The sequence below is a fragment of the Sinohyriopsis cumingii genome, chromosome 3 (genome assembly GCF_028554795.1).
Source record: "Sinohyriopsis cumingii isolate HCF-2022 chromosome 3, ASM2855479v2, whole genome shotgun sequence".
Classification (NCBI taxonomy): Eukaryota; Metazoa; Mollusca; class Bivalvia; order Unionida; family Unionidae; genus Sinohyriopsis; species Sinohyriopsis cumingii.
The window spans coordinates 83,690,742-83,704,105 of NC_142963.1; the positions used below are offsets into that span (position 1 = coordinate 83,690,742).

Consider the following 13,364-nt stretch of genomic DNA (forward strand, 5'->3'; position numbering starts at 1 on the left):
ACCTAAACCACTCAGTAACAGCCTATCCTTTGGTTTATAAACTGTATTTCATGACATATTTCTTAGAGTTGGGATGATGAAATACAAAGTTGCATAGATTTTGCCAGAGATAACTTACCAATAGTCATTTTAAGTGTGCTGAAATATTAAACTGAATTGAATTGAGGCATATCACATCATGATGATAACATTGCAAAGGAGGTAACAACACAATGAAAACATGTAGCTGCAATAATCATCTGATAAACAGAGGTCATGTTTTAGTGCTAGCTTCCATGTTTATAATCAGATTTAAATGAAAAGCCAGTTATTCATTTATTGTCCAAGATAGAGTCCATGATAAATTCATAATGATATCTCTTAATGTTACCCATAAAACAATCGCAACTGTAATAAGTAGCAAGAAATCTTGACCATGTTGCTGAATAATCATTGAAAATATTATGAAATCTTTGTGAGGAAAGCACTGTCAATGATTGAGCTCATGGTGGCAATTACCTATCCCAACTAGCTTGAGCTAATTAAGATTTATTACTCTAATTAAATCTGTCTAACATGATTCTATGTTTTAATGTTTACATAAAATTAAAAAGTTTCATGTCCATTTCTGTTGTTCTTGGGTTTAACGCCATTTTTCAGCACAATATAGGCTATACATGGCGGCCAGTATAACTGGTGGTAGAAGAACCCTGGAAAACCCAGGGAAGAACCACCGACCCACGAGAAGCTAATGGCAGGCTTTCCCACGTACCCACGCCTTGGACTTGATGGTAAGTAAAAACTTACTTTTGCATCTACCACTGTTCTGTAATCAAAGAAGGGATGTATTGTAGAGTTGCAAATATAGTACATGTAGCTCTTTTCACTGGTTGTCACATGTGCTCGCACTTGTCCCAAGAGACAAAATTCGAGAAAATCCCAAGTTTCGTTGCCCGTAACTTCATTTTGGCAAAACGCAGAAAAGTCAATATGGCTTGATGAATAGAAAAATATCTCAGGAGTAAAACAAGCCATATAGTATGGTCGTGTGCCTTTAAAGACGGAAATAGCAGAAGGAAATTGAGGGTCATGGGTAGAACGAAGTATTTGTAAGTTACGTCTATTCTCTCATATAGTATGATAGAGAGGGTCCTATGTCAGAACGGGTCATGGGGATAATCTAAGGTATTTTTGTCACTCTGTATGATTTTTTTTCCTTCAGATTATTGTTTTTGTTTTTTTTTTCAACATCAAGCTCGCGTCGAGCACTGTGGTCATTACGTCTTATGTTCATATCATTCGTGAATTGATAATTTCTGCTATATTTCGAGATGCTGATAATGATATGAAATATTCAATGAAAAACAGACGCGGATATCAAGAATCGCGATGCTGTACGGAACGAACTATAAATGAAAGATATAGGCGATTTCCTTGAGTATGGGCATTAAAGACTATGGTTTCGATCCTTGCTTAGTCGTTGGTGTAGGCATGCATATTCATTCTATTGTCGTCCAGCCGATCGTGGCGTGAGTTTAGTTTACATGTACGAACAAGCTCGAGGCAGGCCAATCGTGTTTCTTTACGTACTCCTTTCCCTTATTGCCTGCGTTGTAAAGGAGAAGCTTGAAAATGCGCTCTATAGGCTTTGACAAACTTCCACAATACACAGATTGCATCATATTGATTGAGAGGCCTGGCAGGGGGAAGGTAGCATTCAGAATGAATGTAGATTTGTTGTTGTGGTTTGCTGGTTTGGTTGTGACTGTTGAGAATGCAGTGGGTAAAAAATCAAACACCTTTGATCTAAAGAATAGCGACAATGATATCGATGAACTCAGCAATTCACTGGATGACGTTGTGGATTCACTGGCTAATTTATTTGGATCGGATACATCATGTATATTTAGATGCAATGATGGTTTGTATCATATTTATTTATTATCTTGATCCACTTAAGACATACAATTTATTAATATAAATATCATTTATATTTTTCCAAAGTAACTTTGCTGTTTTAGATTTGGTCCATGAAAAATGGAAAGAGAAAAGAGGGCTTTTGTTTGTTTGTTTGGGAATGAAAACTTTTGGAATGATTACTCCATACTGTAGTCACATTGGAAAAATGTAAATATTGTAAAATTGTATTGTCATTGATATTGAAATTCTACCTCGCGTGATCTATAATTTAGATGGTGTGTATAAGTGTGTGGATTCGTATTTTTAGTAAGCGGGGTGAGGTGGGAAATCAGTTTTATTTAGTTTGCCTTTTTACAAATAAAAAGTGACAAAGTTGTAACTATTGCAATTTTGGCAAATTAACATGTCAAGTTTGACACGTATTGTATTAGACAAAATATTTCTTTATTTTTATTTTGATATCCATAATGATGTGAAACAGTTTAAAGTTAAAAATGGCAATTCTAAGTTAGCTCAAATTTGTTATGAGAGAAAGCGAGTGAGACTGCATATTCAGTAAATACAAATATATTTTGTTTCGGAACAGGCAAAATAAAAAGAGAAAACTATTATCTTCCAAAACCTGGAAAGAAACTCATGGATTAAATATTTGTCCCCTTGTGTAGATGATAGTACTGATGACCGTTTGAGTAGGAGATAAAACTGACATTTTATCAGTATTAAAGGAACACACGCTATGGTTTAAGTACCATCGTCATATCAAATTATCTCCATATATCTGAGAACCGAGAATGCCGTTATATTATAAATTGCCTCCACCAATTTTTTTCTATGTCAGCAGTTATCACCAGAAGAAGGGTTAATTAATTATAACTAGAAATGATGTGTTTACAAACATGTATCCAGGCGCTTCCCCTTTTTTGACATGACTCCAAAGTTTTAGTCTTGTAGGTAAGTAAGGAAGCTCCAACAGGTAGAGACAGTCCCAGGGGCAAATGTCAGTTGGGTATATGCAGTGGTGTAGTAATACATAAGGAAGTGAGAGAACGCAATAAAGAAGAGAATAAACGTATGTTACTCAGATGGTGGGACACAATGCCTAGAGAAAAAAGTAAGGGAATGCGCAAAAAAAAAAGTTTCCGCCGTTCCCACTACACTACACCCCTGGGTATACGCATTTGTCTTTTGATGATCAGCTAGTGAATACATGGCTATGGAGTGGGATCTCAATAGTTTCTTCGTTATGACCCTGGGGAGTAGGGATGGACCTCAGGATAAATTTCAGTTGCATGTATTAAGTTGTATTTTCATGACCAGTAAGAACTACGTAATGAAAGTGCGTGATTTCTAAATTTAGATCTAGTTGTTAAGTCTCTGGGGTTATGGATACAACATGAGGTCAGTTCAGTTGCAAGTAGAATTCATGTGTATATTTGGTTATACGGTCAGAATTTCAACAGTTTTCAAGCAATGACCCCCGAGCTTCATTCCCAGGTAGTAGAGATGAAACCTGAGATAAATGTCATTTACATGTATACATTTATCCTTTTCTACCGAGTTACAGTTATATGGCAGAGATCTCGATATTTTCTATCCTTTGACCTTGGGGCGAGTTTTTGAGGATAGGAATAGGTCACTGAGCATCGCATAGGGGTCATAGACTGACGTGTTGACACTTGGGTCACTGGTCAAATATGCCAATTCTTCATCTTCGCTAGCCAAGGTTCCCATACGTTAACCTTGTAGACCGAGTTATCATATCGGAACCTTGGGTAGCGAAGATGGCATATTCTTTGACACAGAGACATGGTTCTGTATCCGTCCAGATCTGTCTGGTTCGGTTGCCTCGGTACGTCTTCGGAAGGACACTTTATTCCCATTTCCTTGCCATGGGATAGCCCAAGCCTCGCTGTGTCATTGGGAAGGGTGTCTGTGACTCGGATTTTTAACGTAGCTTTAACAATTTTTCAGTCATATCGCTACGATGTCTGCATTGTGGCAGTTTATAGTGATGTCTAGCACTGGGGCATCATGCCGCAGACATGTAGCATGATGTCCCACCCAATCACATGCCTCAGCCGGGGATTGAACCCACGACCTCCCGCATCCGATGCGGACGCTCTAACCGCAAGACCACCGGAGCGGTCTCATTGGGAAGGGCACTTTGCTCCCATTTGCGTGGCATGGAATAGACAAGTCTCGATAAGTCTTTGGGAATAGCTGGCATGGGATAGCCCAAAAAAAAGCGCTTAATGTGCCGATGAAGAAAGCCAACAATATTAATACAAAATTTGAAATTTACGTGAAGTCATATTTTGGTTCGTGATAAAATAACAACAACATAATTTAAATTTGTGTAAATGACCCTCAGGGTCATGATTAAAATTCCAATATCACTGGTACACTCTACACCCATATAGCTATCGCTGGCCAATGTGTCTGTCATGTGTCTAGCTTTAATGGTGTGGGAGGATGGGGCAGAGACATTACACACGTACGGCCGTGCATTAGGGCCGACGGATACTCTTAGCAGAATTTGCTATTGTTCGTCTTATGACGGGAGTGATACATTTTGAAGAAGAAAAAAAAAAGTCGGGATGAACTGTTTAAAAGAACGTTTAAACATAAAAAAATACAAATATGTAATAACAAAATTTAGGATGCTGCCGCGAGTTTCTAACTCGCGACCTCTTGCTGGACAGCCGGGGCACCGACATATATGTGTTTATATATAAGATACCATTGTATCTTCTTTGAAAGTACATGCGATTGGTTCGGTGATTTTTACGGTATGTTGCAAGATGGTGTAAAAAAAACAAAAACAATAGTGAAACAAGAAACAAACAACATCAGAAAAGTAATGCACCGGAAATTCCACTGAAGAGTCGTCAAAAGAAACAAATGAACGTACAAGAAATTTGCCAATCCATGCCTGAAGTTATAAGTTACAAATAATACAAAATCCGCTAAATTAGATATGGAAGCGTGTTTTTTTATGTCTTCTTCTACTACTACTACTACTACTACTACTACTACTTGTTGTTATTGTTGCAGACCCTCTGCGGGCACGAGGATATTGAATAGGCTTGATGCATCCTACTGTAAGTCGTGATAGGGGACTAACGTATGTAACTTGTATGAAGTGGGATACATACCGTTCCGTTGTCCTGTTTCTGTTAAGAAGAACTCTGAGTTTTTTAAAGAGTGTGGTTGATATAGGAAATTCGACAACCTATTGTAAGGAGTTTGTCTCACATTAAATCTTTATCTTCGTTTTGTACGCTTTGTACACTTTGTACGCTCGTTGGCGTAATTTTTGAGAATATAGGCAAGGTGTTTGACATTTCCATTTTCGCTACCTAACTTATACTCGATATTATAGAGCCTATAATGTGCTGATATGCATTTAAATCAAATTCAGATATATGTACATACATTACATATATCGTTGAATGAATAATATGTTTGTTCTTGATATTGTAAGACCATTGAAAAACACATTCTTGCCAAATGTACGCATTATTTTATATATGAATGTGCATGTGATCAGTACAGATATGAATCTACAAGTGTGTGTGTGTGTGTGATTTTGATTTTTAACATAGTTTAAAAAAAGATTTATGTCATATCGCTACTATGTCTGCAGTGTGGCAGCTTTTAGTGTCTAGCACTGGGGCATCATACTGTATTCATATAGCATCTTCTCCCACCCAGTCACATTATGTTGACACCGGGCCGACCAGTCCTAACACTAACATCTTAATGATGAGCACCAAGTGAGGCAGATGTTAGTAATATTTTTATAAGTCTTTGGTATTACTCTGCCGGGGTTTGAACCCGCGACCTCCCGTATCCGAAGTGGACGCACTAACAACTTAGCCACCGATGCGGTCCTTGTGATCAGTACAGATAAGAGTGTATATGTGATCAGTGTAAAGATAAGTGTGCATGTGTTCAGTACAACTATTAGTGTGCATGTGATGAGTTTACAAGTGATCGGTACAAAAGTAAGCGGGAATGCGATATTTCAACACATGAGTGTGATCTGTACAAACATGAGTGTGAGTATTATCTATACAAAATGAATGTGAATATATGTACAAACATGAGCGTGAATATGAAATGTACAAACATGAATGTGAATATAATATTAATGTGAATATTATATGTTTAAACATGAATGTGCGTATCATCTGTACAAACATGAGTGTATTTGTGAGTTGTGCAAACATGGTTGTTCATGTGATCTGTACAAACACGAGTGTGCATGTGATCTGTACAAATATGAGTGTGCATGTGATATTTATAAACACGAGTGTACATATGATTCATATGAGTGTTCATCGGAGTCCACGCATTTTTCAGTATGCGAGTGTTTGCTTATGCGCGTGTGTGTGTGTGTGTGTGTGTGTGAGAGAGAGAGAGAGAGAGAGAGAGAGTTGATAAAAAATATTGCTTGCCAATTTGTCTTTTTCTTCCAGGTGGAAAACCAAAGCCGAGGCCTGGTCACAAACCATCATCAAATGGTTGTGGATCTTTTGGGTTGGAGGTAAAGATATAATTTAAGAACTTCTAAAGAAATACTACCACAGACGCTTGAAAATGTGTGATAAACATATTCACTACATTTTACAAGGAGAATGATGATTTTAATAAAATATATCTTTCATTATTTTGCATTCTTTGTCTATAAATTGCACGTGAGCCCTTAGTTTCTGATCAACTTGAAGTTGTAAGCTCGGTATAACCTTTACGCATTCAGAGATCACTGGTATAACCCATCTGTCCTCATGGGTTCGAGTCATGGGCTCGAAAAACTTGTATATGTGAGAAAGCTTGCCAGTAGCTTCTCGTGGGTCGATGGTTCTTCTTGAGGCTTTTCCCTGTTTCTCCCTCCATCAGATATACTGTTCGCAAATCATGTGCTGAAAAAGTAGTTTTGAATTTCCAACGTTCAAATATTAGTTTGTGAGGTTTTACTAATTTTGGAACACAGAAGTTTGCAATATCTCCAATATTAAATCTATTCTGTTTCTAAGTGGGGACAAATCCAGAAATTGTGGGGATTTTTTTTTTTTTTTTTTTTTTTGGGGGGGGGGGGAGGATTCCGGAGTTGAGGTAGGTGAGGTGTGTGTAAACAGGTATGTTGTGGATGGAACCCTTTTGGGCGGCTTAGGCGGCAAAGCCCCCGGAAGATCCTGCCTTTCCATGACATGTCTTTAACCATCTAATTATTTTTAAAATATACATGAGCTAGAAAATACTCCGGTTGTTTTGCACTTATTTTAAGGGATGTTTTGGCGATGGGGGACCAGGTCCTCCTCCTACCCTCCCATCCACTCCGGCTGTTATTTTCCGTTTTCCAATCAGATCACACATGGAATAATCAGGTATTTTAAGTTCAAATCAATTAGTACTAAACCCAAAGAAGCACATTTCTCTCTCCGATCTCCTAAGCAGAGGAGATCTGAACGTTAAGAATAACATATTTTCTTTTTACTTTCCCACTCGAAGAAAATAATGTATAAACTAACTTCCAGTTTTCGTCAGTTGTAGCCGGAAGATATTACTAACTAGTCTTAAATGATTTTCTCAGCACGTTTCTCATGACGATCCTATGATTTCTTTACTCAGCTGGATACATCGACACTCCCGGTCATGACGAAATGCTGTGACGCTCACGACGAATGTTACGACACATGCAACAAGGATAAGTTAGACTGTGACAAGAAGTTCAAGAAGTGCCTAGAGAAAATGTGTAAGAAACTGGAACCCGATCTAAACGACGACGAATCAAGAGGTAATAACACCTGGTTTATTACATGTGAGAGTCAGAAACTTGATGGGATCGCAGCATCATTTAAAACCTACTTTTGTCAGAAATGCATTTGTAGTGAGTTTGTTTAGCCGTCTTAATAATGTGATGTACGATGTAGGCAATTGTTACCCTTACCGTCAGTACTTTATGCCGCCAATGGGACTACATAATACTATTACTCAAAATACAACAATTATAAATCTTTTTAAACTTTTTTTTTGGCCAGTGAAATGGATAAAGATTTGTTGAACTGAAAATATGCAGTGATCGCTCTTTGAAAGATAACCTAAGAAAATATCAGGCATCAAGCATCCCATCCTTATTTTCAATATTTTCCTCATATAATTAGCCATATTTAGAAAGTAAAACTTAAAACTATATGAGACGTCTGCTGTGTCTAGGTTTATAGTCGTCGGTGATCTAAATCTGCGTGACAGCATTGCCTTGGGCAGGGCAAGACAAGTGGGACAAAATTCCGGGGAACCACAACGGTCAGGGGGCCTACCCCCAATGAGAAAAAATTTCTTTTGTAATTCACACTGGCCTACGGAAGAATTTTTCATAGGCCTCACACATCCTGTCCGCGGCCCAGATTTCTTAGTGCATATCCCTTGCAAGTCATTTCATCTCTATGGTATCATCCCCATCTTCACTAACCAAGGTTCTGATCTAATAATGCTATCTACAACTTGGCGGATGGAACAGATATATTGGTGCTTTGTTCTAGTGACATCTATTTGATTTCGTGAGTTGCCTCCCTTAGAATATATATATATATATATATATATATATATATATATATATATATATATATATATATATATATATATATATATACTAACCAGTAGCGTGGTGCATTGCACATGGGCCGAAAATGGTGCCGGCAAGTGACCTAACAAGGATACTTCGGAAGTTTAACTTCGAAAGTATGAGTGTATACTGGAGGGAAGTAATTACAGGTATATTTGAGTGAAAGGTATTTGTGCAAGCACAGATCGGCACTGAAAAATTTCGTATGTATCAGTCCAATCAAGTTGTGTACTCCCCTTGTCTCGATCATGTAGAAACAGTGTTCAAATTTGAACAACTTAATTGTTATTGGATGCTATGGTTTGCCGCCGCATCCAATGAAATCACAGACCCGAAGCACATAAATATCTGCTCGATACGCCAAGGTGTAGATAGTGTTATCACATCGGAAGCTTGGCTTGCGAAGAGTTATCGTCCCGAGTTTCCATCTTTAAGGTATCTACTTGCATCTTTAAGGTATCATTCAGTGTTTGGGGCCCCGAGTGGCCGAGTGGTCTAAAGCGCTTTCAGTTACGGATCACTGCCATCTCACTTCCTTCTGCGTGTGTTCGAGTCTCGGATTCGGCCAATGTGGGTATGTGAGAAGGCTTGCCAGAAGCTTCTCCTGTCTCGGTGGTTCTTTCTGGGATTTTCCCGGGTTCTTCCTCCACCATTAATACTTGCCGCCATGTATAGCCTATCTTGTCCTGAAAAATGGTGTTAAACCGCACGACAACAACAACAACATCATTCAGAGTTTTCTCGCGTCACGATACGCATTATAAGCGATAGTTCACATGTGCTGTATACTATGGTTACAGTGACGCATGGGGACTTTTTCTTTGACACACACCTTTTTTGTACATATTTTAATCATCAGTTTCCTGTGATATTCTGCATATTAGGCATGATTTCGTCGTAAATATCCTACCTGAAATAACTAAACAGATTTTGATAGCTTGTATTTGTGACCTGATATTACCGCGACTCCGACGACTAGCTAGTTTACGTTTGTTGTGATAGGACATTTAGGCAATATAGAACGCAGTTCTTCTTAATTAGATCACAAGCAAGTAGTATATCCGGGATTGTGTGCATACACTTGATCACTGGAATAATATTTCAGATGTATACCTTTTGTATGAGGAAAGAATGTAGTTATTACAACATTAGCTGGTAACGCATGTCTTAAGAAACAACTGTAGGAGAAACCTCGCCATCATTAGTGCACGTAAGTATCAAATCATATAATTCTAAGTTTTCATTTTATTTTCTTTATTAGGATGTCGAGCTACAGCCATGTTAATGTCCTCTGGGACCCAAGCATTGGGCTGCCAAGCATACCTTGATTCTCAGAAGACAGCATGTGAATGCAAGAGTTCTAGCGGCCAGGAAAAGAACAAATCAAGGAAAAAGACGGAACTTTGAAATTTGTATGATATTCAAAGGCAAAAATTGGAATCATCAGGCCAAAAAAATTACATTACGTTAGTAGCAAACTTAATGAATATTTTCAATCATTTGTTGGCCCATTTCTTACTGTCAGCCATGTGTGTGCTACGAAACCTGTTTTTCTTTTGCACTCTTTCGCACGAGAGCATTGGTGTTGTTTTTGTTTTATTTTTTTATACTTTTTTATATGATCTGCACCATAGCGGGTAACGATTGCAGCTAGCAATGTACCAATGTGATAGAAGAGAGGGAAATTTATTTTTGTCGATCTTTTTCTTCCTGTATCTAGTTAGCAGTGATGACCACTGACCATCAAAATGAATTGCACAAAAGCACTTTTAGCATAAAAATAACAATAAAGCTTAATATAATATATCATCTGCTTTCCTTGTTCGTTAATATAGTACAAGTGAGATTGTGTATGCAATAATGATAGCTAAGACGGCAAGATTGCATACTTTCGCACTTTTTAACCTGCTGGGGTAATAGGATGTCTTTGTTTCCGAGGGGTCCCTATCACTGTCGACATATTGACGTTTCAAATCAAACTGAAGTTCTCGATGTAAACAAGCAGACAAGACTGCTCACTGTTCTTTTCTGGTTTCTAGAACAGTCCAGTCTAATAAAAACAGCGTTGTCTGCGTCCAATATTTGCAATGTCTGGTTTTAATATTTATAAAACAAACTGAACAAATGAAAAGGAGGAACTGCTGTATACATGTGTTCAAAGAGGTAGAACTCCCAAATGTACATAATTATTGAGATTTTCAAAGACTGTGAACCACATCACATCTGCTGCATGAAAACACAGACTTGCCCATGCAGATATGGCGACCTTGTTACTAAATAAGCTCCGTCTGATTCGAAACGCCAACAAGTTGACCTTGTTTTGGACTCCCGAGCGACAATCCGGTTAGAATTTATAATCAATGAATGAAATGAATAAGTCTTGAAGTCTTCTTCAGTTTTTATATCCTTGATGCCTTTTGTTTTTAAAATCAGTAGGGGGTGAAAACAAATGGGAGGGTGTACGATTACTATAGTGTTTTCATTAGTGATGTGTAATTCAGCTGATGTGTGTGAAATTGGTGACAAATAACGGATTTTATTAACAAAGTAATGAGAGCGTGTGTACCTTATTCTTGTCATGCAGCTTGCTTGAACGCTCAATTTACCTACAACATTGTACCAATATTTAAATAATGAAATATATAAAAGCGGAAAGAGCTATTTTACAGTTAAACCAATTTACATTTTTCTTATAACTATTTTTAAGATTTGATAATAATATCTGTTAAAATTACAGAGTACGGTAATGACATGAGATTTTGGCAGAATCTATAAAACTGGGCACATGGCTGGCAAAAGCTTGTTGAGGGTTTTCTCACTCGCATGTAACAGAAAAAAAGGTAGCAGACTTACTGAAATCGGTGTACAGGTTTCATTCTAATTTAACGTACGAAAATGGTCACCTGAATGTGCTATACATTTATTTAATAACAAAGTGTTGAAGCAAATTAACAAGCATATGCATCTAAAATAATTGAGCACAATCGGCAATAAATGTCACCTTATTCCAGATCAGAACTGAGACGTAATGGAGGAAAATCAATAAAATATATCGATGAGCATTACATGTTGATAGAACGTAATGTTTTCCATCAATGCCCAAAATAACGAAAGGTGTTATAGACCTAATGAGGTGCAGTAAAACACTGATATAAACATACTGCCTGTGATAATGAGGTGCAGTAAAACGCTGACAGAAACATACTGCCTGTGATAATGAGGTGCAGTAAAACACTGACAGAAACATGCTGCCTGTGATAATGAGGTGAAGTAAAACACTGATAGAAACATACGGCCTGTGATAATGAGATACAGTAAAACACTAATAGAAACATACGGTCTGTAATAATGCGGTGCAGTAAAACACTGACAGAAACATACTGCCTGTGATAATGAGGTGCAGTAAAACACTGATAGAAACATGCTGTCTGTGATAACGTTCAAGATTTATTTTAAAAGCATCTTTTTTGAGGCCCCCACTTGCAACGGTTTTTAAAAAAATATTTTGCGGTCTCTTTTCTTGGGCTGGATTTTGGTGGTTTTTCTCTTGTAGCATCTGATGCCCCAATTGCTAAATGGTCACACTGATTGTCGGAGTTATCTACATCGCTAAGGTTTGGGTAGCTGCTTGCAGATGTTTTGGTCTCATCAAGACTGCTTTTAGTTTGATTTTGTGGGCATGTAATGTCTGTCTGCACTGGAGTAGGATTTGCCAGCTGTGTTATGTGGAGCTGTAGCTTCACCATATTTCGTAGCTTCAGGAACGTTTCTTTTATTATACATTTCTTCTCTTTGACACGTTGGGACTCCTTCTCATGTTTCCACTTAGGACATCCCCATGATAATAAGAAATGTTCTGGCAATTTTCCCAAGATATATTCTCTGACCAGAATGATCTCTCGTGACCCTCCTGCACGCACCAGATACAGATTAGTTACCTCTTGCAGCCGTGGCAAATATTTTAGGCAGTTGAAATGCCGCATAAGTGTTTAAGAATAAAAGGGTTGATTAGGATATGTAAAAACTAGGCTTTGATCGATGTAGGCAATGTGGTGCAGTTGAGTGTAAGTGTTGTGTGGGAATCAACGTTACGGCAAATGTTAATTTGTTTTTCATTTCTGAGACGCTCAGAGAGCCGAGATTGTAATGCATCTCAATCTCACAGCATCCATCTAATTCTCTCGATAGGACAACACATTTTGACAAGTTGAGAGATTTGTGTGGATATCACTTAAGCCTGTGTCCACAAACTACTTTGAGAGAAATAGGTTATCAGAGTGAGTTTTTCAGCTACACTGTACATGTAGTAGGCCCAATCTTTTCTTGGTACACTTCTTGACTTTCCAGCTAAGCACTGAATCACTTTGGTTATTACAAAAGGTGTCGGCTTGGTTAGGGTTTGGTTCTCATTGTTGGACTGAGTGAGAGAAATCTGGGCCAATGTCCTGATTCTGACGAGTTTCCTCATCCAAACCGCTAGTGGAAATAATCCAAGTTCTTTTGAGAACATGTCTGACATTAATGGTTGAAGGTCTGATTGGTGTACCCATAATTTAAGATTATTCTTTCGTCACTTGTTAGCCCAATTCGCCTCAGAACCCAAGAGGGGTACAGATACTTACGCTCATTTATTGCGTTTTTCATGTCAGGGTAACACAGATTGATGCACCCAAGCCAGATAGAAACTATACTTAATTTATCTTCGCCACCACGTTACGAGGCTAAATCCATTACAAGATTTGATGAGCATCAAGCTGGTTAATCACTTTTATACTGTCTGCAAAATAGTTCAACTGCATATCTTTAACATTCACCCTGAAAATTTGGCATGACTAAC

The 13,364-nt window shown here is 37.9% G+C and overlaps 1 protein-coding gene across 2 annotated transcripts; it reads left to right on the forward strand.

The window, feature by feature from the left end:
- Positions 1 to 1,648: 1,648 nt before the first annotated feature.
- On the forward strand, positions 1,649 to 10,333 carry LOC149803216 (group XIIA secretory phospholipase A2-like). Of its 2 annotated transcripts, XR_016420158.1 has the most exons (5): positions 1,649 to 1,900; positions 6,381 to 6,448; positions 7,534 to 7,699; positions 9,789 to 10,048; positions 10,090 to 10,333. XR_016420158.1 is itself a non-coding variant. In XM_089952843.1 (4 exons), exons 1-4 carry the CDS (start codon positions 1,702 to 1,704, stop codon positions 9,932 to 9,934), a joined length of 579 nt encoding a protein of 192 aa, XP_089808969.1. In that variant the 5' UTR covers positions 1,649 to 1,701; the 3' UTR covers positions 9,935 to 10,333. The 2 variants fall into 2 exon arrangements, 1 of the variants encoding a protein (XP_089808969.1); XM_089952843.1 differs by having other exon boundaries at positions 9,789 to 10,333.
- The last annotated feature ends 3,031 nt before the right edge of the window (positions 10,334 to 13,364 follow it).

Coding starts and splice junctions, on each gene's coding strand:
- LOC149803216 (XM_089952843.1), top strand. CDS start 1,702: ATGAATGTAGATTTGTTGTTGTGGTTTGCTGGTTTGGTTGTGACTGTT. Junction 1,901..6,380: donor TATATTTAGATGCAATGATG/GTTTGTATCATA, acceptor TTTTTCTTCCAG/GTGGAAAACCAAAGCCGAGG. Junction 6,449..7,533: donor GTGGATCTTTTGGGTTGGAG/GTAAAGATATAA, acceptor TTCTTTACTCAG/CTGGATACATCGACACTCCC.